The following is a 24757-nucleotide window of genomic DNA, read 5'->3' as shown; positions in this document are numbered from 1 at the left end:
GTATTCTGCTTCCCCTGCTTTTCTCTTCCAGACGGCTCTGGGTCCTGTCTTTTAACCATGCTTCTTTCATGGCACAGTTGCTGGTCTTTTTTCCCTGAACTATCCCAGTGTGTGTGGATTGAGCTGAACTATCACAGTGTGTGTGTGCGCGCGCACACACGTGTGTATGTGTGTAGTGTTGTGCACAGACACATATACATTGTGTGTGATTTTCTGATCGCGAGCTCACTGTTGACGCGGGCGGAGTGGGAAGGGCTTTGTCTCTGCGGGTAAATGGATCATATCGTGTGATTGGGTGCGGTTACCTTCCGTTAGACCCACGTTCGTGTATTGAGAATGTGACCAAAGATATCTTTTGAGAGTTGTGCCCACCCGCCCCTGGCAAGCTCTGCAAGGTTCAGGGGGCCCTGGGGACCATGCAGCAGGGCTGGCATTTAGAGGTGCCTGTTGCGGGGCCCACGTGAGAATTGCACAGAGCTTTCCTGTGATTTCTAAAAATACCCCTTGCCATCCGAAACAGAGCTCTGAGTGGTGCCAGAGGTATTTGGCATCTGTGTCCCAGGAAGAGCTCTGGGTGTGGGTCCAAGAACACATTTGTCGGCAATGGAACAGCCGCCCCATTCAGTGGGTTCCTACCCGGGAGCTTCATGGCCGAGTGGACCTGGGACCCGGGTCTTCCTCCCTGGCCCGAGGGAACATTGGTGCGCTCAGAAGACCCCTGTGCCCGGGCCCCTGTCACTTGGGCTCTTCTTCCCGAGGGCTGTGTGTGGCGGCGGCTGGGTCTTCAGCCAGGGGCCGAGGAAGCTCGGGGACGCCTGCCAGCGTCTCGGGACTGTGACGCCCTGGGTCTCACCCGCCCTTGACTTGACCCAGCCTCAGCCGTGAGCACTTTGTCCTTACGGCTGGCATCGTGCTGCAGCTGGCAGCCGTGGAAAGGAACCGTGTCCACCCTTGGGTGAGGCCAATGGAGGAGTGTCTCACTGGGGCCCTGAGTTCTGTGGACAAAAGCGTTACTAACACTCAGCTTTCCAAGAGAAAGGAACCCCTGAGACGCATGAGGCAGCTGGAGGCGTTAAGGGGCAGCACAGAGAAGGGCAGCTGAGGACGCAGAATTCCTCCGCAGTGCATCCGCGGAGAGCGTGGTCTTCAAACAGTGCATGAGGTGTCATTTACCTACACAAGCCTCACCCCACTGAAAGTGCGCGGTTCATGTTTAGTGCGTTTACGGAATTGTGTACCCACCACCATAGTCTAACTTTAGAGCACTTTCAGCACCACCAAGAAAACCCTGTGCCCATCAGTGGTCACTCTCCCTGGGGCCTGGGCAACTGTTCGTCTACTTTCTGTCTCTATAATTTGCCTATCCTGGACATGCTAAAAGGGGTTTTAAACCTTGATTTTCTTTAGATTTGGAGTTTTCCTTCAATTTGTAAAACCCCCCAAAAAACCCTGAACTGGGGGATGGTCATGATCGAGTCTTAGAATTTGGGCTGGGGGGGCTTTGAAATTCATCTGTTTCACCCGCTCACCCAGTTGGGGGTCTTGCTTCCAGGTTCGAGGCCATGATTGCGATGGCGCCCTTATTCTTGCTGCTGCTGCTGTTGTTGTCAGCTAGTTTCTCCTTGCTTGCGAGTCTCTACAGAGTGTGCCGGGCACACGCCAGAGCCTGAGTTCTCAGGCCTTCACGTACCTGCATGGCTCCCCCTTTCTCCCTTTCGTCGTCTTCCAGCCCTTGGGCCGTCTCCGTCAGATTTCCAGGACTCCCTTGCTTTTTTCTCCCTCTTCTAAAGTCAGAACGAAACCTATCGTTCCCCTCTAGTTTTGGTCTCCAGCTCGACCCCCCAGTGCTCTAGACGCAGCCTGACCCTGCCCTGGAAGAGCTGTCCCTGGTCTGACCCACTGTCCCGCATCCGTGGACCTTGGGTGACTTGCTTTTCTGCAGCTGGAGCACCTTTTAGTTTCAGGACCCTGGTGCTCCCCCAGAAACTCCCCCGGAGACCCCCCCCCCCCAGAGACGCCATGGTTTCTTCAAAATAAGTTTCAAAGGCTTTGGTGTTCATGCCTCTTAAGGACTTGCTAAGCTCTGGGCCTCATAGCCGTGCCGATTCTCTAAATGCTGTCTGTCATCAAAGAGAGGTGAGGTCATCTTCGGGGGGGCCAGGAGGGCAGCTGTCAGTCACCCCACCCAAACTATCAATAGCAAGCCTGATGATGACCGATTCTGGTTGTCTTTTTGCATTTTGCAAAATTCCCCCTCCTTCTTCACTTAGGTTAGAGAAAAAGTGCAAAGATTTGGGGGCGAGTAGCTTGTGCTTGCTTTTTAAGTTGCAGTATTACGCTTGTCTCTTACCCCCCCCCACCCCCCGCCCCCGGGAATGGATGAGCCGTGGTGGGGGAGGGGGTGGGGGAGCAGAGAAAACCGAGGAAGGGTGATTGGTCTGCACGTTTTCATGGTACCTTTTGTTACAAATGCCGGGATCCTGACTGCATTTCTAGCAACCATGTACCTTTAGTAATTCATCTTTAGCACGTGAATAGTTGTGCAGTTTATAAATAGCCACGCTGAAATTTTACTCTTAGAGCTAATTGCTCTTGTACATTTAGCTATAGAGGTTTTGTTTTTTGCTTTTTAAGCCTGCACCCTCGGCACGTGGAAGTTCCCAGGCTAGGGGTCGAACTACAGAAATGGAGCTACAGCTGCCGGCCTGCACCACAATCACAGCAACGCAGGATCTGAGCCATGTTTGTGACCTACACCGCAGCTCACGGCAGTGCCGGACCCTCACCCCACTTCTCAAGGCCGGGGATCGAACCCGAATCCCCATGGATACTAGTCGGATTCATTTCCACTGCACCAGAACGGGAACTCTGTAGAGTTTATTTAAAAAATTTTTTTTTTTTGGTCTTTTTGTCTTTCTAAGGCCGCACCCACGGCCTACGGAGGTTCCCAGGCTAGCTGTCTCATCGGAACTACAGCTGCCAACCTACACCACAGCCACAGCAACGCCAGATCCGAGCCGTATCTGCAAACTACACCATAGCTCATGGCAACACTGGATCCTTAACTCACCGATCGAGGCCAGGGATCGAACCTGCAACCTTAGGGTTCCTAGTCCGATTCGTTTCCACTGCGCCACTATGGGAACTCCAAGTTTATTTATTTATTTATTTTTTTATGGTCTTTTTTGTCTTTTTGTTGTTGTTGTTGTTGTTGTTGCTATTTCTTGGGCCGCTCCCACGGCATATGGAGGTTCCCAGGCTAGGGGTTGAATCGGAGCTGTAGCCACTGGCCTACGCCAGAGCCACAGCAATGCGGGATCCGAGCCGTGTCTGCGACCTACACCACAGCTCACGGCAACGCCGGATCGTTAACCCACTGAGCAAGGGCAGGGACCGAACCCGCAACCTCATGGTTCCTAGTCGGATTCGTTAACCACTGTGCCACGACGGGAACTCCCCAAGTTTATTTTTTATATGCTGTTAGTCCTTGAAGATTTCGCTCCCATCACTTTAGAATCTTCCTCCCCTGTAACCTGCACGTATAGACAGGTCAGAGGTGAGTTGGGTCTGTGTTTTGAGCCCTGGATGACTCGGCCAGCTGGGGGAGGGTGCAGATGACATTAGGCTCTTGTGCCAGCCCACCCTGCCTGCGTTTGCCTCCTCCCGGGCAAGGGCTGTTTACGAAGCTCAGGGATGCGGGGCACCATATGCCCGCATTTGGGCATTCCTGCTTTTCTTTGTTCCAAAATGAAAGAAAAGAAAGATGGATTGTCTCACAACAGTTTCTAAAATAGTGAAGAGGTTCAGATGGAAAAAATACTTAAAATAGAAGTGAGCTGAAACGAGAATAAAGTTGTACATGCAACACTGGCCGTGAGTCTTGGGTGCTTGCGTGAAGCTTCTGGGCTTACCAGCAACATCGCAGAAAGAATCAAGGTCGGATGCAGCTAATCACGTGATCCAGAGCTTACAGAATCCGATGTTATAGGCACCCAACTTCCAGTTAAAGTTCTGGCTCTCCTTCTTTGGAACCATGGACTTTTGAGGAGTTCTTTTCTCAAAAAAAGTTCTTATTTCAAAAAAGAAACTCTTACCTCAAAAAAAAAAAAATTTGGGAAATTCTTATCTTGGTGAAGCCTTGGTTTATTCTTCTCTTAAATGGGATAGATATACCAATCTCCTATGGAGAGGATTCAAGTTCATAATATGTGCTAGAATTTAGCACAGTATCTAAAAAGTCCCAGAAAATGGTAGCTGTTAAGGTTATTCACGTAAATTATAGCATCTAAGAGACAAAAAACACAAGCGGCATTAGAGGTATGGCTCTTGGCCTCCTGAGAGCAAAGTAGGACTTTCTTGCAGAGTCTGCATGAGGACACTGTGGTGTAGTGACAGTGTCCTCACCTCTTGGTTCACGTGTAGCACGAGGACCGGGCTGTTCCATCTCCCAGCCCTCGCACGCATCGCAGGGGAAGCCAATTATCTGTCCCACAGACGCTCATCAAGCACAAGGTTCATGCAGGCACCTGACACCAGATGTTGCCTCTGCCTTGGGGAGGAGGTGGGGTGGGTGCCTGAACTGACCTGGAAGGGACTGGGTGGCATCATCCAGGCCAGGAAGGTGGCCTTGCAGAGAGAACCACAGATGCAAATGTTGTAACCCCTGCGATGAGAGTGCATCCAGGGAACGGTGCTGGCTTGGCCACTTGCAGTCCTAGGCCTGGGGACGGGGGTCGTGGGGACGTGAGTCTGGGTTGGCTGGCGAGACCCAGATGAACATGGGCTTTGTATGTTACTCTAAGGAGTGTGAATTTTACCCAGCGGTGCCTAAACCGCTGCGCTAAAATCACCTGGGCAGGAATTCCCGTTGTGGCTCAGCGGAAATGAACCCGACTAGAATCCATAAGGATGTGCATTCAATCACTGGCCTCGCTCAGTGGGTTAAGGGTCCAGCGTTGCCGTGAGCTATGGTGTAGGTCACAGATGTGAAGTGGCTTGGATCCTGTGTTGCCATGGCTGTGTTGTAGGCTGGCAGCTGTAGCCACAATTTAACCCCTAACCTGGGAACTTCCATATGCCACGGGTATGGCCCTAAAAGGAAAAAAAAAAAAAAAAAAGTTATGCTGGCAAACCAGGTTTTTTTTAGGGCCAGGAGGGAGAGGTTTTGGTTTATAGCATTTGCCCATTTCTGTGGTGTAAATACTTCCATCGTGGCTGATTTCAAGCCTCCAGCTTGACGTGGCTGAACTTGGAGCTGGGCTGGAAAGAGGAGGGCACACAGTGGCTTGTGAGCTGGAAGGAGTGGGCGTTGCACACGAATGGGCTTTGTGGGGCGGGGAGCATGATGAGACATACGTAGGCTTTAGTTTACATACGGGAAGAAGGTGGAAGGTAAAGACACCCAGTAGGATGGTTGCAAGGATTGGGGTCAGAGATGCTGGCAGCTTAATTGGGGGAGGGGCAGGGAGCGGGGCAGAGATGCCGTTTGTGACGCTGGGACCTTCTGTGTGTCCAGTCACTGCCAGGTGTTCTTGAGACTTTGGTTATTCTTCCAGCCACTCCCTCAGGCTCAGCCTGTAGACTTTAGGATTGAGTCTCTGACTTTAGAGACTAGACAGGAGTGGCTGGCTGCGTGTCCACCTGGTCCTGGGGTGGGGGGCGAGGCTGACCATGGTTTCATTACAGCCCCAACTACAGCTGCTTCTTGAGGCTCTGACACACAGGGGCCCCAGGATTAGGTGACACCAGTGAGGAGAGATTCATGTCGGTGTGTGAATGTCAGAGCCGGTAGGGATGGAGGCAGGGCCCAGGGTCGGGAGATGGGACGTGAGGCCTAAGGCAATGACTAAAGGGTGATGGAGGATGGACCGAGAGCGGCCAAGGCCCCCGTCTGCTCTGGGAGCTGGGGGACGCAGCTGTGGCAGATTGGGCCTGGTCACCGAGAGCCCTGTGTGCTGGTGTAGATGCGGCAGCACCACCACCCCCGGCCACCCTTGTCCTGAAGCCTTATCCCCTCACAGGCATTCAAACCCTCAAACCCAAAAAGGGAAGGAGGATGATCAGTAAGTAGAAACCAGCACGTCTCAGACCTCAGTGTGGTGTGTGAGTGTCCATAGGCGTACGTATGTGTGTGCGCACCACACCCCCGGAGAATTTCATTCAGTAGGTCTGGGGTAGGCCCCCAAATTTGCATTTTTTTTTTATAGGACTGCATCTGCTGTATGTGGGAATTCCCAGGCCAGGGGTGGAGTCAGAGCTGCAGCTGCCAGCCCGCACCACAACTACAGCAACACGGGATCTGAGCTGCATAACCCCCTGAGCGGGGCCAGAGATTGAACCCATGGATACTAGTCAGGTTCATGACTGCTGAGCCACAAGGGAAGTCCCTTTTTTGCCTTTTTTTTTTTTTTTTTTTTTTTTCCCCCCGGCTCGCTATCACGGGAACTCCACGGTTCTTTACTTCTTATTGTTTCAGGATGTTTTTGCAAAGAGCAAATCTGCCCTCTCGCATGATGGCGGGAGGGGTTCTAGATCCCACGTGGGCTTCAAGGTCTTACCCTGAAGTTTGACTTCTGTCTGGGCAAGAATTCCAGCCAGCCTGGTCCATGCCACTGTTAGGACTAGGCCCAGCACTGGGCCCAACAGAGCCAGACTCAGGCTGCGGGAACTGAGCAGTGAATGGGCCACGGAGGGGCCAAGTGGCTGCTGCTTGTGGCTTGGCTGGCAGCAAGAGGGAGAGTGGGAAAACCGACATGTCCCAGCTTGGGCACAGAGGCGGGAGGAATCACCCATGTCATTTCTTTGATTTAGGTGGGCTCCCATCATCTGAGACTCACCCGAGGCCTGGAAGCCAACGCCCCTGCTTTCGACAGGTAGGGCCCTCGGGCACCGTCGGAAGGCTGCTGTCCTTCCTCCCATCAGACAGCAGCACAGGGGACATGGTAGATGGGGGGCGGGGGGCCCCACATCCAGCATCTGAATCTGCCTTGTACTTTGGTTCTTTCTGCAAAGAAAGAGGCAGTTTACAAAACGCAATTTTTACTTGCTGTCCGGTTTCCCTGAAGGTCCATTGATCGGTGCTTAGGTAACAGCATGCAGTTCATTTATCTTATCCATTCCATCTGCAGTGAAGCTGTGTCTATCTGTCCTGGTTTATAAGGGATCCTCTAAACTCCAGGATATTTGTAAGCTGGTTTGTTTTTGTTCTTGAAGTGATATATTCCAAGGCTTTAAGAAGGCATAGAAGCACAGGGAACTATACCCAGTCTCCTGGGATAGACTATGATGGAAAATATTATTTAAAAAAAAAGTATGTGAGTCAGTGCGCTGTACAGCAGAAAGTGGCACAACACTGTAAATCAACTGTACTTTAATAAAAAATTTTAAAAGAAATAAAATCATTAAGTGACAAAAGAAAATAAGAAGCTCATCATCTAGAGGGGAAAAGTCGCAGTATCGGGAGTTCCCTGGTGGTCTAATGATAAAGGCCTGGCACTTTCCCCGTTGTAGCCTGGGTTCAATCTCTGGTCTGGGAACTGAGATTCCACATCAAGCTGCTGTGGGGGCAAAAAAAAAAGTCACAGTATGGAAGGGTATAAAGGAGGTAGAAGTACCCTATCTCCCAGTTCCCACTGTTAGTCTTTTACATATCATTCTAGAAAAAATTCTGGCTTATACATAATTCCTTCCTTCCTTCCTTTCTTTCTTTCTCTTTCTTTCTTTCTTTCTTTCTTTCTTTCTTTCTTTCTTTCTTTCTTTCTTTCTTTCTTTCTTTCTTTCTTTTTTTCTTTCTTTCTTTCTTTCTTTCTGTCTGTCTCTCTCTTTTTAGGGCCACATCCAAGGCATATGGAGGTTCCCAGGCTAGGGGTCCAATCGGAGCTGCAGCCACCAGCTTACACCCCAGCCACAGCAACGCGGGATTCAAGCCACATCTGTGACGTATACCACAGCTCACGGCAACGCCGGATCCTTAACCGTGAACAGGGCCTGGGATCAAAAACCCACATCTTCATGGATACTAGATACTACCTCATTCCTCCACGGGAACTCCTCAAGTAATTTTTTAAGTGTTTTGATCATTCTACCTGAGGCTTTATTTGGACTTTAAATTTGATTGGAGCTTTCTTATTTACCTTCTAACCCCAGCCTGGCTGCACGCCCCTAGTTAGCATGTTACAGAGTGCACACTCAGCGCTGGCTCAGACTCCCCACCAGAGCAGGGCTTGCTGTGTCTCCACACATCAGACGTCAGGCCGGGGTGCACAGCCTGCAGGGTCTCACAGATCTGATCAGGCCCTGCATCTTCCCTGGGGGGGGGGGGGGATGCTGTCAGGAGTGGGCCCTGCGAGAATTCCTCCTCCAGAAGCAGAGCCTGCAGGGCAGACTCACCTCCAGCTGCCTGCTGAGCAGCAAACTGCCCACTTCACAGTCCATATTCTTCTGTGCTGCCCCTCAGAGTTAGTAAGGGAGTCTTTTTTTTTTTTTTTTTTTTTTCCCCTCTCATTGGGCTAAAAATGGTTCTTTGATGATAATTAACTTGAAAAAATTCCACTTGTAAGAGAAACATGTTATTGTAGAAATTTGGAAAGTACAAAAAAAGAAGAATTTTTCTGTCTTTTGTTTTTAGGGCCGCACCAGAGGCACGTGGAGGTTCCTGGGCTAGGGGCCGAATCGGAGCTGTGGCCGCCACCCTACACCACAGCCACAGCAACGCCTGATCCGAGCCGCATGTGTGACCTACATCACAGCTCATGGCGACGCCGGATCCTTAACCCACTGAGCAAGGCCAGGGATAGAACCCGCATCCTCATGGATACCAGTCGGGTTCCTTAACCGCCGAGCCATGACGGGAACTCCAAAAAGAATTTTAAATCACATAAAACTCTACCACTTTTAATATTGTTGAGTATTATCTTTGTCTTTTTTCCTGTCTTAAGTATAAAGATCGCACTATTAAATTAATTTTACATCTGCTTTTTGCGTGTCTTTTCCCTATTTTTTAAAACTACATGTAAATATTTCTACATTATTAAAATTATAAAGTTACTTTTCAAAAGCTGGTGATAAAAGGTAAATATTAGAGTCTCTCTATACTGTTTCAATATGAGTATTCCAAAAATAGTCTCCAGGGGCCCCCGATGGCCTAGGGGTTAAGGATTCAGCACTGTCACTGTTGTGGCTCGGGTTCGATCCCTGGCCTGGGAATGTCTGCATGCCGTGGACGTAGCCAAACATGCAAAATAAAATAAAAATAGTCTCTGGATGGAGGGGGAATAAATTGGGAATTGAGATTACAGGTGCACACTGCTATATGTAAAATAAACAACAAAGACCTTCTGTATAACACAGGGAATTATATTCAATATCTTGTAATAACCCGTAATGGAAAAGAATCTGAAAAAAATCTGCATGTATATCTATATATGTATATATAAGATATATACACATAACTGAATCACTTTGTGCACCTGAATCATTGTAAATCAACTATACCTCAATTTTTTAAAAATAATAAAAATTATAAATAAAATATACATGAATAGTAGTCTCTGGTATAGAGAGAATTTTCCTAAGAAGGAAGTTTTGTTATACCTTCTTGTTGAGGTTAAACATCATGAAATGCAGCATTTAGATGAAAAATTGGACACTGAGGTTGGTGGCTTTCCTACCAGTTTTTCTGGTTTTGAGAAGGTACCACATAAACTAGATTAACTTCGGGGAGTGTCCATCGCATTCATCAGGTTGGCTCTTCTGAATTCAATGGGGGACTTAATAAAAATTATAAATTATTTTTGTAATTTATATGTGGGACTTATAAATGGGAGACTTTATAAAAACCCGGCCTATCCCCTGCCTGACACCCTGCATGTTTAGAAGTCTGATGTGCTGTTACTCTTGGCTGGTGCCTTTCTAGGGGACCGCTTGTCCTGGACCTCTAGTGGCCACAGGTCCCCTGGAGAGCAGGGCCATCAGTGCGTGTCCTGGGGACGTGGCCTCACGGGCTGCCCATCTCTGTTGCAGGCACATGGTGTTTCTCAAGGAGCAGTATGGGAAGCAAGTGGTAGTGAACCTGCTGGGCAGCAGAGGCGGAGAAGAGGTGCTCAACAGAGCCTTCAAGGTACGTGGCTTCCCCTTGACCCGGGGAGGGGGCAGGCGAGGGAGCCAAGGGGCCCCTGCTCTGGGCGGGCTTCCTCGGGGGCTGGAAACCGCAGCATTGCGTTCCTCCTGCTTGTGGAGGTTTTTCTATCAGAGCTTCAGCTTTAGATGATGGGGGCTCTTGATGAATAAAGTTTAATTTTTGGGAGCGGTGGCTGGGGGAATTTGCTCAAAATGAAAACAAAGCATCTCCCATCTCCAGGTGTGTTTTTTTGGTTGTTTTTTGGGTTTTTTTCTGGACGAATGTTCTTTTTGTTTTTAGTGTTAAGTTTTTAAATTACTCATGAACTTTATTACATTTGGACTTGTACGATGATCATCATAACCCGATTTTATAGCATGTTTTTGTTCCAGCGCTCCCCATGGGGCATTGAGGACTCTGGACGGCGGGGCCTGTCCCTGGCTCTCTTAGATGCACGCGTGTGTGCGTGCATGTGCACACGTATGTTTGGGCTTCACCCTTGACCTGCTCAGGGACTTGGAGTTGCCTCCTTCCTTGCTGGTCTGGCTCAGCTGCTGGCCAGCGGCTCCTGGCAGGTTCGTACCGACACCCACAGGGCACTGGTGCCTGAGTGGCTCTTCAGAGTCCCTGCTGGGTTTAAAGCGAGCCGTCTTCCATGATTTCCTCCTGCTGACTTGGCGTCTTCAAATATTCCATTCTTGTTTGGGCTGCCCTGGAAAGCTGCTTCCTGTGCCCAGTGCTCTGTGGAACCCCCCGAGGCTTCCCGACACACGTCGGGGGAGGAAGCAGTAAGAGCAAGGCCCACCTTGCCCGCATCTCCGAGTCCCCACTGCTGCCGTGTGTTTTCAGCCCACTGTGGACAAAGCTGCAGAATGAGCTGTGGCCGTGGGCTCCACAGCTCTTTTCCAGCTGCTCAAAGCCACCGCTGGATGGGAAAAAAAGCCCTGTGGTTGTTGAGAGCTCAAGGGGGCCCCTCGTGGAGAGAATGTGAAGTCAGACTTCACTCCTCGGGAGTCCTGGCTCCTGGCCCGGGGAAGCTGAGTCCAGCTGGTGCTCATTTCCCTCTGCGGAGGAAAGCCACGTGCTTTCAGAGACGTTCTGGTGGCCAGTTTCATTTGGCCAGACCTGCTTTTCCTGTTTGGTTTGTTGCTATTGGCAACAAGCTTGAAAAGTCTCTCCCCTCCCACCCATCTTGGCAGCAGTGTTGGCAGCTTATTTTAAGGAAGAAAAAGAAAGGAAAAAAAAAAAAACCCTCAAGGATTTTTTTCCCCTTTGTGCCTTGATTTTGGGGAGGTGTCCTCAGCATCTCCCCATCAGCTGGTGGACCTCTGGGCAGGAAAGGTGGTGATGGCAGCAGGCCCGTGGCCCAGTGGGGGAGGGCAGGCTCCTGGGCAGGTAGGAGGTAAGAAGCAGAAGCTACCTGGAAAGACCTGGGTCGTGGTCCTGACTGGGGTGTCCCCCGAAGGGAGCTCCCTCATCCTGTCAGCTCTGCCACACTGACGTGCCCACCGAGGTCCATGCACCAGCAGCCAGCCTCTGACCACAGAGACCAGGTATTTGCTCCAGAATATGAAGCCACCAAGCGCATGCTTCAGCTGGGCTGACTATTCCACACAGCGAGACCTTCCTGATGACGGCGGCTGCGTGTTGATCTGCAGTCTGGTGCCTGGGGAGTCACAGGAACCAGATGGCCCAGAGCCCTTCTAGACAGTGACCCTGGCTGGCAATGCTGGGCAAGCCTGACCTGAAGCCACGCAGGAGAATCTGGGTGGGCGGCCGAGGGCAGGTGCCCTGGGAAAGCGGGGTTGGTCCTTTGCCATGGGGGCTGCCTGGTCAGAGTGCTGAGGACTTGCTGGCTGAGGTACTCTGGGTGGAAGGGAGACCTCTGCCAGGACGCCTCGCCTGCCTGGAATCCACCTGCCATGTTTCTCCATCTCTGGCCCGGCCTTTGCTCCAGCTCCCAGGCTGGACCTGGGCCCAGGCGGGGGGCAGGGCTGCTGGCCCTGAGCCCCATCTCCCCGACCCTGGAGCTCCACTGGGCGGCACCTCCCCTCATGGGGTGGCCTGGAGGTGTGCTGCCTGGGGGCCTTGGCTGCTCCTGAGCACACCCTCCCGGAGGCTTGGCTGGTCAGGATGCGGCTGGTCACTAGGGCAACGGGAGCTGGATTATGAGCTCCGCAGCCTGGGGCACTGCCCTGTCCCTGGAGCGCCCATGGCCCTCAGGTGCCTGCAGAACAGAGCAGTCCTTCCCCGTCAGCACCCTCGGTAGAGCCCCGAGCGAGGTGATGTCGGTGCGGGGCCCTGGGCGCCCCCGGGGAGCCACGCCTGCTCTGACCGTCCTGTCCAGCGTGGACCCTCTTCCCTCCTGCAGGCAGGACACTGTTTGTGGTTTTGTCCCTAGGGTCTTTGTTCTGCGCTGCCCTTTCCGGGTCAGGGCTGGTCAGTGGGTCCACCGAAGGCCTTCCAGCTCTCCCCCGTGCTCTGTCACACGGCACGGTCCGCACTCAGGTGTCCTGCCACCCTCTCCCTTCCCCTTCCAGAAGCTGCTCTGGGCTTCCTGCCACGCCGGCGACACACCTATGATAAACTTTGACTTGCATCAGTTTGCTAAAGGCGGGAAGCTAGAGAAATTGGAGAACCTGCTGAGGCCCCAGTTGAAGCTGCACTGGGATGACTTTGACGTGTTCACCACGGGCGAGAATGTAAGTCCACGGTGAGTCTCGCTGCGTCTGGTCCTCCCGCTGGGGGAGCGCGTGCCCGCCCTCGCGGCTCCGGGGCTCCGGGCTCCGCGATGTCGGCCCGTCGGGCTCCAGCTTCTCCTCTCCCTTCCTGCCGTGCGGCGTGCTTGTCAATGTTGGGAGTTGATGATAAGTCATGGTTTTCAGGCAAAATACACATAGTAATGCAGGGGCCTCGGTGAAACGGTGCGGCCTTGGGACCGCATAACTTATCATGCACACTGTGAGAAAACCGGGAAGAGGGAGAGGGGACACAGCTGGCACAAACCCAGGTGGCCAAGGAAACAGATGCGGATTTCCCTGTTCCGAGGGGAGAGAGGAAGGAAATCCCATTTCCCGAATCAGTGCAGTGAATCCTCGTTACTTGCAGATTCCGGATTTACACATTTGCCCGCTTGCTCGAGTTTATCTGCGAGCCTCAAACCAAGTTCCTGGAGCGCTCTGGGTCATCTGCAGGGCTCAGAAGGGTGACGATGCGAGGCGCCCGCTGTGCACGTTTCCGGCTGAGGTGGGGCCAGCGCACTTGGCCTTGTTTCCCTCCCTCTGGAGACGGGTGTCCCCACACCCTCTAGTTAGGGCCACTTTTTCACTTTTTTGTGCATTTTGTTCATGACTTTACTGTTCAAATGCACCCAGGGCTGGTGCTAAGTGCTCTCCAGGGTCCTGAGCGCAAGAAGCTGGGACTTGTCTCACCGAGAAAGTACGTGGGTTCAAGAGGCTTCGTTCAGACGAGCGTTACCGTGCTGACGGCCGAGACGTCATCGTGAACGAATCAACAGTGTATATTAAATTCAGTGTCTCTAGGAGTCCCCTGGTGGCTCCGCAGATTAAAGATCTGGTGTTGTCACTGCTGTAGGGCTGGTTCCATCCCTGGCCCAGGAAATTCCGAGGGCTGCTGCAGGTGTGGCCAAAAATAAATAAGTAAATAAATAAATTAGGTGTTTGTAAACAGACACACACACAAAATAAGGTTATATATTGATTAGTGGATAAAAATACTTGACTGGAGGCTCACAGGAACCTAACCTGGTATTTCCCCCAGGAGCAGTGACTCAGTATTTGCCACTCTGCTAACAGTCCAGTTTGCTAATAGTTCATGGCGATTTGCTAGAATATGACTATGGTGAATAATGGGGTTGACTGTAACTATAACAACTGGGGCATGCCGGCCTGCTGAGAGCTGCTCTGGGGTCGGCCCGCCACCCCAGCAGTGCCAGGACCCATGGCGATGGGTACCTTTGGGGTTGGTTACCTCGGCTGGGCTTCCATGGAAACGACAGAGGAAGGATCGGCTGTCTGAATGATTCTGGTGGCCTCGGGCTCGGGGTGCAGGTGGGCTACCAGGGAGGAGGTGAGGAGCTCTCCATGGGGACAGAGTCAAGCAGGCCATTGTACCAAGGCCATCGTTTCTTCCAACAGAACTTGTAACCATTTGCGTCTCATTTCCCTAAGTTTTCAGAAAGGCACTTTGCGGATGAACTGTCTGGACTGCTTGGACCGAACCAACGCCGTGCAGAGCTTCATTGCCCTCGAGGTCTGTCTCTTGGGCCACCTGTGTCCTGTCCTGAGCCTCCAGGGGGACCAGCGGGGCGCCGGTGTCAGCAAGATGAGGGAGGCATCGCAGGCTAACTTTCTCTCCGTGGGGAGGGGACAAGGATGTGCCCAGCCTCCAGGGCGAGGTCTCCCTGGGTGGCTGGCTTGTCTGTGCCAGATCTGCCTTTGACCTGTCACAGGCATGCTTTCACACACTCTTTGGGATGTGTCCCAGACACGGTGGCCCAAAGAGGCCACTTTGAGAAATGGTAGTTGTGTGTAGTGATTATCAGGACGGTTCCGTCGGACGAAGGCAGCGTGAGGCCAGCTGAGACGAGGCTGGGCTTGAAGCCTGGAGGGAGGCCTGAGTCTGTCTGTGGCCCGCTGCCTGGGTGGCCTCTCCTGGCTCACTGCTGGGAGGCAGGGTGGGGTCAGCGCCACCTCCATCTACCCCTTGCCGTCCTGCTTGCTGGCAGTGTGTGTGTGTGGGGAGGGTAAGGGTATCAGAGAAGGGTGGGCGAGTTGTGGCGGGAAGCCCCGTGCTCTGCTGCGAGGATGCCGTGTCCTCTGGGTGCAGCATCGTCTATAGCAATCTGCTGATTAAGGGAGGCACGGGAGTGGCACCTGGTGGTATCCCCTGGGCAGCTGGGGGACAGCGTTTGGGCGAGAAGTCAGTGACAGCTGTCCCTTCTTCCCCCAGGTCCTCCACCTGCAGCTCGAGAGCCTCGGGCTGAATTCGAAGCCCATCGCCGACCGCTTCGTGGAGTCCTTCAAAGCCATGTGGTCTCTGAATGGGCACAGCCTGAGCAAGATGTTCACGGGCAGCCGGGCCCTGGAAGGCAAGGCCAAGGTAGGGGCCGCCCAGGGGTGGAGGGTGGGTGGGGGCGGGGACCGGCTCGGCCCTGCTCACAGTCTGTCATCCGGCCCGTGGCAGGTGGGGAAGCTGAAGGACGGGGCGCGGTCCGTGTCTCGCACGATCCAGTCCAACTTCTTTGACGGAGTGAAGCAGGAGGCCATCAAGCTGCTGCTGGTCGGGGACGTCTACACTGAGGAGTCGGCAGACAGAGGACGGATGCTGCTGGACAACCCGGCCCTGCTGGGTGAGCAGCTCCCGCCCACCTGGGCAGGCATCCAGAGGGCATGGCGGGGGGCAGGGTGCTAGCCAGCCTTTTGACCCCTCCGGTAACCCCGGAGGGCGGGTGGCAGGCACCCCCTGAGCTGTAGGGCAGCGAGAGGGAACTGCTGTGCTCCGAGTCTCGCCGTCTGACCAGCAGACCAAGCAGCTTGCAGCCGTGTCTCGCATTTTATGAGATGCTCAGCCAGGTGCAGCCACAAGAGGAGGCAGAGTGAGGCTCAGGAGAAAACAGTTTTACACTTGCAGGTCGTAGAGATGCCACTGGGGCCACATGGAGAACCCCACGGGGGTCAGGAGGGCACTCAGGCCATGGCCTTCACTGGGGTGCCTTGACTGGGGTTCCCGTAGGAGAGCAGGTTGAGGTAACTGGCGGAGGCCCCGTTAGTTGGCACGATGCTGGGCTGGGTTCCTGGTCCTGGGCTGATGAAGGCCTGCAGGTGTGTGGGCCAGAAAGAGGAGGTGCGGCTCTGGATTGGTTTGCGCATCACAGGTTCTGGCTGAGTCGAGACCTGACTTGGCCCCAGGAGGGCGGTTTCTCCCCAGCCCAAAAGTCAGGCACCGCAGTACCCAGAAGGTAAAAGTGTGTACGAGTAACCGTCTGTCACTGCTCCCTGGGAGCCTGTGCTTTCTGGCCTTGATGAGAGCTCCCGCTTCTCCTTTCTTCCTTTGGACCGTTTTCCAAACCAGGAGGAGGGAGAAGTGCAGAGGCCCCGCAGGCGTCAGAGCGCCGTGGCTGTGAACAGCTCGCTCCAGGGGTCTTGCTCAGACCGAATGGGCTCTCGGTCCTGTTGCTGGGTTTCATGCGTGGGGAGTCCCTGAGGGTGGCCTCCTGTGTCTGTCACGGCCTCAGAGTCCTGTGGAAATCTCCCAGGAAAAAGACGCCTTCCACTCTCGGGGGCAAGACTGTCATGCTTCCCTCAATAGCTAGAGGTTTCCTTTTCTCTTTTCCTTTTCCTTTATGTTTCTTTCTAGGGCTGCACCCGCAGCACATGGAGGTTCCCAGGCTAGGGGTCGAATAGAGCTGCAGCTGCCGGCCCGCACCACAGCCACAGCCACGCCAGATCCCCAACACTCCGAGGATCAGACCCACGTCCTCATGGATACTGGTTGGGTTTGTTTCTGCTGTGCTCCATCGAGAACTCCTCTTTTTTTTTTTAATTGAGATGTATCAGTTTCAGGTGTACAGCGTAATGATCTGATACGTGTATGTGTTGCAGAGTCATCGCCACAGTAGGTCGAGGCGCCATCCACCACCACAGATAGTTTAATCTTTTTCTTGTGATGAGAACGTTTAAGAACCACTGTCTTAGCACCTTTTAATAGTCAATACGCGTTGTTAATTGAAGTAATCATGCTTACAGTAGGTCCGGGGCTTAGTTATTTTATAACTGGAAGTTCGTACCTTTTGACGACCTCCCCATCCCCCACCCCAGCCTCTGGCAGCTGTTCTCTCTTGTTTCCATACGTTCATTTCATGTGTGTGTGTGTGCACATGTGTGTAAGATCCCACATATAAGTAAGCGAGAGGTTTCTTTGGGGGAAATTTTTTTATTTATTTATTTTTATCTTTTTAGGGCTGCACCTGCGGCATATAGAGGTTCCCAGGCTAGGGGTCTCATCAGAGCTACAGCTGCTGGCCTACACCACACCCATAGCAACCCTGGATCCAGGCCACATCTGTGGCCTACACCACAGCTCACGGCAGCGCCGGATCCTTAACCCACTAAGTGAGGCCAGTGATCGAACCCACAACCTCATGGTTCCTAGTCGGATTTGTTTCCATTGCGCCACAACGGGAACTCCTCTTTGGGAAACCTTTAATGCCATATTATCCCCTAGAGCCTGTAAACGTTATGAGGCTCATGGAAAGGAAGAGGAGAGCCGGCTTTTTTCCTTATAAAAATGTAGAACTCTTATTTTAGAAATTTTTGAAAAATTGGTTTGTCCATGCTTAAAATGGTTTCCCACTTTTTTCCTACTTTCATTCTTCCATTGTTGGGAGAACTCCTACTTGAGTTCTAATAGCCAAGGTGATATTTGGGTTGGTTCTGGAAACAGGGCCAGCTCAGTAAAATCAGAGGGAAGCTCTCAGTAGTACAGTGAGTCTTTTTCGTAGCAAAGTAAACGTGGCATAGGTTGGGTTACGTCACTAGTGTATAAAATGGAATATATTTTGGCTCTTTAGAGGATGGATGTGGTTCAGAGTAATAATTTTTTTTTTTGTCTTTTATCCTTTTAGGGCCACGCCTGCGGCATATGGAGGTTACCAGGCTAGGGGTCGAATCGGAGTTGCAGCTGCCAGCCTACACTACACCACGGACACAGCCACGCCAGATCCAAGCCACATCTGTGACCTACATCACAGCTCACGGCAATGCCGGATCCTTAACCCACTGAGCGAGGCCTGGGGTCGAACCCACAACCTCATGGTTCCCAGTCGGATTTGTTTCTGCTGCGCCATGACGGGAACTCCCCCAGAGTAATGATTTTTTTAAAGGCTTGAGTCCATGGCAAAACCGAACAAAACGTTTCAGGCACATGGATCGGAAGGTGGAAGTGCAATGATGGTGTCAGACACTTGAGGTCTGCTGTGCCTGTATCTCAGTACAGGGAGTTGCATTGTCCCTTTGCTTAAATTCCCAGGGGGTCACGGTGCGACCGCTGAGGAGGAGACTCCCTGGGGTTTGCTGTCACCACCTCTGTGGCTCTGTTGGGGGAGGGGCATGGAGGGAGGTCGCTGGTTCGGTGTTTTCACAACCTAATGGCAGAAGCTCCAGAGGGACGTGTTCCGGTCCTGGTGGCCTTTAGCCCCCAACTGCCTTACTGCCTTCATCGGGAGCATTGGCCCAAATGATGGGATTGTGCAACCCTCTCGGGCGGGAGCCTCACTGTGTTTGGGGTGCATGGGTTCGGGGTGCAGACAAATATGCCCATCTTATACCCCCTGACAGTGACCCCCAGGATCCTGAGAGCCATGTCGGAGCGCCAGTCGGAGTTCACGAATTTCAGGCCTGTGCGCGTGGCCGTGGGCACCTGGAACGTGAACGGAGGGAAGCAGTTCAGGAGCAATCTGCTGGGCACGGCCGAGCTGGCAGACTGGCTGCTGGACGCGCCCGCGCTCTCTGGAGTCACCGGACCACAGGGTGAGACGACAGGTGCAGCCCCTCTGGCGAGGTCCAGCCCCACCCGCAGGTAGACCTGGGAGGCCGGGTGTTTGGCGTTCTCGCTCCTCGGAGCGTTTAGAAAGCGCTGTGGCCTAACCTTCCAGAACGTGCCTGGTCAATTAAATATTTGGCGGCTTCTCTCTCCCAAATGTTTGGAAGGGTTATCAAAGCCGTGACTCTCTGTTCCCTTCACATGTAGAGATCTTGCAGTGCTACGTTTTGATGAATAGAACTTTCGCGTTGTAAGGAGGGAGACGTGGCCCTGGAGCCAGGCCCTGACCCGGGACGTCCATCCTGGCCTTTTCCCAAACCGGCCATGCCGCTACCCGCCTGCTTTAGCCGTCACGAAAGAACATGCGTACCTTTCAAGAACAAAATAATTCAGGAGTTTCCTGGTGGCCTAACAGTTAAGGATTCAACACTGTTGGAGTTCTCATGGTGGCGTGTCGGAAACGAATCCGACTAGGAACCATGAGGGTGCAGGTTCCATCTCTGGCCCCGCTCAGTGGGTTAAGGATCTGGCATTGCTGTGAGCTGTCATGTAAGTCACAGACGCGGCTCAGATCCAGTGTTGCTTTGGCTGTGGTGTAGGCCGGCAGCTGTAGCTCAGATTGGACCCCTAGCCTGGGAATCTCCATATGCTTCGGGTACAGCCCTAAAAAGCAAAACAAACAAACAAAAAACAAAATAAAAAACACAAACATTGCCACTGCTGTGGCTGGGGTTTAATCCCTAATCCCTGGACCAAGAACTTCAGCATGCCTTGGGAAAGGCCAGAAAAAAAAAAAAAAAAAAAAAAGAATAAAAGAATTCCAAGGTTGACACCTCATCTTTTATCTCATGTCATGTAAGGTAATGTTTCGTGGCTGCACACATGCTTTTTCTCCGTCAGAGTCCCGTTGTGGCTTAGCGGTAGCGAACCCGACGAGCATCAGCAAGGATTTGGGTTTGATCCCAGGCCTCGCTCAGTGGTTTTAGAATCCGGTGTTGCCATGAGCTGTGGTGTGGGCCACAGGTGTGACTCAGATCCCACGTTGCCACCGCTGTGGCATAGGCCAGTGGCTACAGCCCCAATTCAACCCTTAGCCTGAGAACTTCCAAATGCCGAGGGTGTGGCCCTAAAAAGACCAAAAAAAAAAAAAAAAAAAAGAAGAAAGAAAAGAAAACCAAATTTTTCTCTGTCAGCCTTTATCTAGGGTTTTTGCTTTTTCCTGCTCACTTGGATTCTGGAAAGATTCTGGTTCCGTGCTATTAGTGTGAAGTGGCGGAGGACGGGGTCTTCTCAGCCGCTGTCTCAGCAGAGCCCTGACCCCGCCGTCTGTCTGCACGGGGTGGGGGATGGGGGCGGGGAAGCTGGGGTTCACAGCTGGGAGTCAGTCACTGGGGCGGCCGAGCCTCAAGATACAGCCGGAGGGATGCGTCAGGTGCCCGCAGGGCTTCTCTTAAGCTCAGCTTCCCTGTGAAAGGGCACAAAGAGAATGAATGAGCATCACCTCCGCCCGCCGTGCTTCCCACAAACCAGGCATTTCCAGCGCAGATTTCATCCGAGTGGGTCCCAAGTAGAATTAGATGTCCCCTCCTCTAACCCCAGGACAGCAGTGCCCCCAGAGCACAGACAGTCATTCACCTGGCAAGGCTGGCCCAGTGCTGTGACCAGCGCTGAAGGGGCACACACAAGTGAGCCAGCCGCTGCCCCAGGGAACTTAGAGTCTGGCTGGAGGAGGGTCTGCTGGGCACTGTGTCATATTCCCCCGATTCAAGCTTCGAGACCACCTGGTCTGACCCTTATGCAGAAAGAGCAGCAGGGTTTGGAGAGGAGAGCAAGGCGCCCAGGATGCAGACACGGCGGGGGCTGGAAGGAGGTAGACGGGCGGACCTCAGCAGGTGGCGCTTGCCACGTGGTCCGAGGGTCACCTGGGCGGTAGGATGGCTGGCACAGGCCTCAGTGGGGCTGATTCCCTCCTGCTTGTTCCGCAGATGACAGCAGCCCAGCTGACATATTTGCCGTGGGGTTCGAAGAGATGGTGGAATTGAGCGCAGGGAATATTGTCAATGCCAGGTAGGCAGCCGGGCGTGGGGGCGCAGGGCCCTGAGCGGGGGGTATTGGCTAACCTGCCACCCTCGGGGTGTCCGCACTGCTGATGGTGCTCCTGTCCCCACAAACCTGCACCCCGGGTCCTCTCCCCCTGCTGATTAAGGAAACAGAAGGGGGGGGGGTTAGGTTCTGTATTCCGTGAGGTGCTGCGTGAGTCAGGCTGATGCATGCCTCGAGCTGCTGCGTGGGAGCCCTGAGGGTGTGGGCCGGCCGGGGTGGGGTGGGGCTGACTCACCTTTTCTGGAGAAAGATTAGAAAGCACAAGTATTCGTAAGAAACCAGGTACCAAGAAAAGAACACCACTGGAGTAACGTTTGGTGTGGGGTCAGCGCCATGCTCTTTCCCCGTCCATTTCAGGGAATTTTCCGAACAAACAGCAAGATGCGGGTCTAAGGAGGTCCTTGGAGCCAGGCCCTGCGCTGGGCCGCAGGTGGCCCGGGTTGGGGCGGGGCATGGGCTGTGATGTGTCCAACCCCGCCGGAACTACCCCGATAGTCCACTGCGGGGGTTCAGGCTCGTGCCCCTCAGGCAGGAGCGCGGGTGGTGTGACATCAGTTTAGTGCCGAGAACCTTAAGGCTGGAGGAGTTGGGAGGTGGGAAGGCCTGCTAGCAGCTAGCTGTCAACAGCACCACCCTTTCGCTTCTCCAGCACCACCAACAGGAAGATGTGGGGTGAGCGGCTTCAGAAGGCCATCTCCCGCTCGCATAGGTACATTCTCCTGACGTCGGCACAGCTGGTGGGCGTCTGTCTTTATATCTTCGTCCGCCCATACCACGTCCCGTTCATCAGGTGAGACCATTTCATTTATGAACGCCTGGGGGTCCATGGGGTTATTTTCTTCTGACTTCCTTTTTCCCCCCCTTCCTGCAACAGGAACCAGGACCTGCCATTACTCTAGATAAATGTAACAAAACCCTCAGGGAAAAACCAGGCTGAATAGAATATTGTTTAGCATTTTAAAAGCCACAATGGGAACCTTCTAGCTCAGGAAGCTGGACCCTTTTAGAAGGAATGTTTCATGATCCTTGTCATCGTGGCTCAGTTTTGCACAAAGAAGGGGATTCCTTGCTGAGATGTTAGGCAGGAAGCCTCTGAGCAAGAGCTGGGTCACTCATCAGGAAATGCCCATTCTTTTGTCTCTTTTTAAAAACAATTCTAAATAAGATGTGTGGGCAGAAAGCCTCCACCCCTGGCACCCCATTACTGAGACTCCAAAATGACAGCTTTGTGAATGTCAGAAAGGGAGAAGCTCTGGGGGAAAGGTGTCTTTTAGGAAAGGGCAGGTGTGTGTGCGCACGTGTGCGTTTTAAGGTTTGGGAAGGACTCCCCCTTCCGCTGGCTCCTAGCCTCACGGGACTCCCTGGTCTCATTCGAGTTGTTAGAATGTCATCTGGTCTTTCTCTTTGCCGATACCAGATGTGGCGCTGGCCTGTCCCCCAAGCTGAGGAGGGCTCACACCTGGCTGAGCACCTGCTCGGAGCTGGAGGACCGCAGGCTGCCCGTGGCCGCGCTCAGAAAGCAAGACTGCGCTCGGTGTTCACCATCCTCCGCTATGACCTTGGGGAAATGTTGAATTCCCCTCTGCCCCCTGGGTTAGCGGTGGTCTGGAGTGTCCACGCTGAATGGGTCAAGGTCAGATAAGGCTAGAGTAAAGATGAGGCTGGGGGAGAGGTTAGAGAGGGGCCGAGAGCAAGGCAGCGATGCTGAGGGCCTCTTGGGTTTCCCAGACGCCACCAAAGGTCCCAATACCTGTGCCCTTGGCCTGGTGCCCCTTCAGCCTCAAGCTCTGTACACACCTGTTGGCAGGTTATCCTCACACCGTGTCTGCTGGGTGACGGTCCCAAGGAGCAGGATGGAGGCTTCAGCCCATGGTCCTCTAGACCTACATGCTTGCTTGTTGTCATTTCAATGCGAGCAGTTGTCTGCGTGGAAACCACCCCCCCAGCCCAATGTAGATAGTGGGATGGTTGCTGTTTCTTCAAATGTGTTGATTACCTGACAGCACCTCCTGTGCTTTGCAGGAAAGCCACACAAGGTGGGATGGGGCAGGGAAGGCCATGCTGCTTCTACTGCAAGGAGACAAGGTGGGGGGAGCATTGCCAGGGTGGAGGTGATTCAGCTCCAGGGTGTTTTGTGGGGGCTCCCGTGAGCACCTCGCAGCAGGGCCATGGGAGGACGCTCCGACCTCCCATAGGGCGGCTGCCAACAGTGGGAGGAAGGCCAGCAGTGATGGCGGAGTTGATGGCAGTCACGCCGGTCCCCGCATGGCCAGGCTGCTGAAGATGGGACGCGACAGCTCTGAGCCGCTTGTTTTAAAGTTCTCAGTGCAGCAAGCCTCGTGTTGCCTCCCGGCTCTTCTCTGTAGCAACACAGTTGGTGCTTCTCCTTCAGAGCTGCTGAGACGTCCGCTGCACGCGCATGCGTATTCTCTTTTCCAGGGATGTGGCGATTGACACGGTGAAGACGGGCATGGGGGGGAAGGCGGGAAACAAAGGCGCCGTGGCCATCCGCTTCCAGTTCCACAGCACCAGCTTCTGCTTCATATGCAGCCACCTGACGGCCGGGCAGTCCCAGGTGAAGGAGAGAAACGAGGATTACAGGGAGATCACCCAGAAGCTGAGTTTCCCCATGGTGAGCAGCGTGCGGGGCGGGGAGTGGTGCGCGCCAGGCCCCTGCTCAGGGCGGCCCCACACGTGGTTTTCTGAGCGGCTCATCTGGCCAGGGGAGGGTCGCTGCCCCTGGGGGCTCAGCGCTGCGGGCGAGGGGATGCTGCGCTGGCGTGAGCAGGGAGTCCAGCCCAAGAGTGTTCTCTTCCCCTTGATTCATACGATCCCTGAGTGTCCTTACGCGCCCTGCGTTTCCTTACTCTGATTCGCCTGCATGGAACGGGCAAAAAACCCCAGCATGTCCACGCTTTGTCTAAGTTGGTGAAGAAATTTGCATCCAAACCGTGTAAGACTTGGTTTTCTTGAGATTCACACAACCATGCTGTTGTGGCTCAGAAAATAATACCCCTTTTTCCTCAAACCCGGGAGCCCCTGGATCCTGGTCTGGGCTCCTAGTTGCCAGTTACGTGTATCACGCCGCCCTCTAGTGGTGGTCCAGAGGTTTTCACTCTGAAGCCCGGGGATCAGATTTGAATGGTGTCCTTTCTGTGCAAAGGAGATGGTCCCGCACAGCTCAGCCTGGTGCAGACACTGTTTCCCAGCAGCGAGGGTGGACTTCAGCTGTTCCTGCCCCATATTCTGCCAGCGTCCAAGACACAGCTGGCTGGGTCCTACAGCTGTTCCATGGGAGGCCAGATCCTACTCTGTCCAGGGGAGTCGCCACCAGCCACTATTTATTTATTAAGCAAGACCAAGGATCAAACCCATGTCCTCATGGATACTAGTCGGGTTCGTTGCCACTGAGCCCCAATGGGAACTCCCACGAGTATCTATTTAAATGTAAAATAACTAAAAATCCCTCGGTCACACCAGCCGGTCACACCAGCCGCATTTCAGGTGTCCAGTGGCTGCTGCTGGCTGGAGACTTCTGTTTGGGACAGTGCAAAGGACAGTCCCATCACTGGAGAGTGTTCCATCGGCAGTGCTGCTCTGTATGCTTATTTTATTTGGCTGCGATCGTTTCAGTCCTTCTGCCCAGAGTGCTGTTGCGGGTTGGGGAGTGGAAATACCACAGCATGTATTAGAAACAGATTTAGAGTTGGGCAGATCTGAGCGCCTGTCTTGTCTCTATCATGCACTAGTGGTGTAAGCTTCAGCACATTTTCCGAACATAATTTTTAACCTTCAGGAGTGTGGCAATAGTGTGTGCCTCACAGGCTGCTGTGAGGACAGCGTGCTCACATCACAGCACATGTGTGTGTTGTAGTGTCACCGGTTGTTTATCCTGGCCTGCTGTGGTGGTGGTGGTTCCTGGGGGAAGGGCAGGGAAGAAGTCGGGGTTCCCCGGGGCAGGGAGGCGGGGGAAGG

At 53.4% G+C, this 24757-nt stretch overlaps 1 protein-coding gene across 10 annotated transcripts in view; it reads left to right on the top strand.

The window, feature by feature from the left end:
• Nucleotides 1-24757, top strand: part of SYNJ2 (synaptojanin 2) — a 97370-nt gene that overhangs the window by 48923 nt on the left and 23690 nt on the right. For 4 of the 10 annotated variants that reach the window (XR_014844002.1, XR_014844004.1, XR_014844007.1 and 1 more), the window contains exons 6-15: nt 6811-6872; nt 10021-10117; nt 12658-12830; nt 14308-14389; nt 15089-15238; nt 15323-15488; nt 18475-18666; nt 20665-20746; nt 21432-21572; nt 23222-23414. Coding sequence is in view for 4 of the 10 variants with exons in the window: in XM_021086423.2 (XP_020942082.2) it covers nt 6811-6872; nt 10021-10117; nt 12658-12830; nt 14308-14389; nt 15089-15238; nt 15323-15488; nt 18475-18666; nt 20665-20746; nt 21432-21572; nt 23222-23414 (1338 nt within the window). In the remaining 6 variants the exon portion in view is untranslated. Of the gene's footprint in view, nt 1-6810; nt 6873-10020; nt 10118-10503; nt 10693-12657; nt 12831-14307; nt 14390-15088; nt 15239-15322; nt 15489-18474; nt 18667-20664; nt 20747-21431; nt 21573-23221; nt 23415-24757 lie in introns of those variants that run through there. The other 6 variants (XR_014844016.1, XM_085022637.1, XR_014844017.1 and 3 more) reach the window with 4 other exon arrangements.

This window comes from Sus scrofa, chromosome 1 (assembly GCF_054392235.1).
Source record: "Sus scrofa isolate SSC_HxYL_T2T_F1_AM1 chromosome 1, Sscrofa_HxYL_maternal_Yorkshire_Landrace_v2.0, whole genome shotgun sequence".
Taxonomy (NCBI): Eukaryota; Metazoa; Chordata; class Mammalia; order Artiodactyla; family Suidae; genus Sus; species Sus scrofa.
This window is presented reverse-complemented; position numbering and strand designations above follow the sequence as displayed.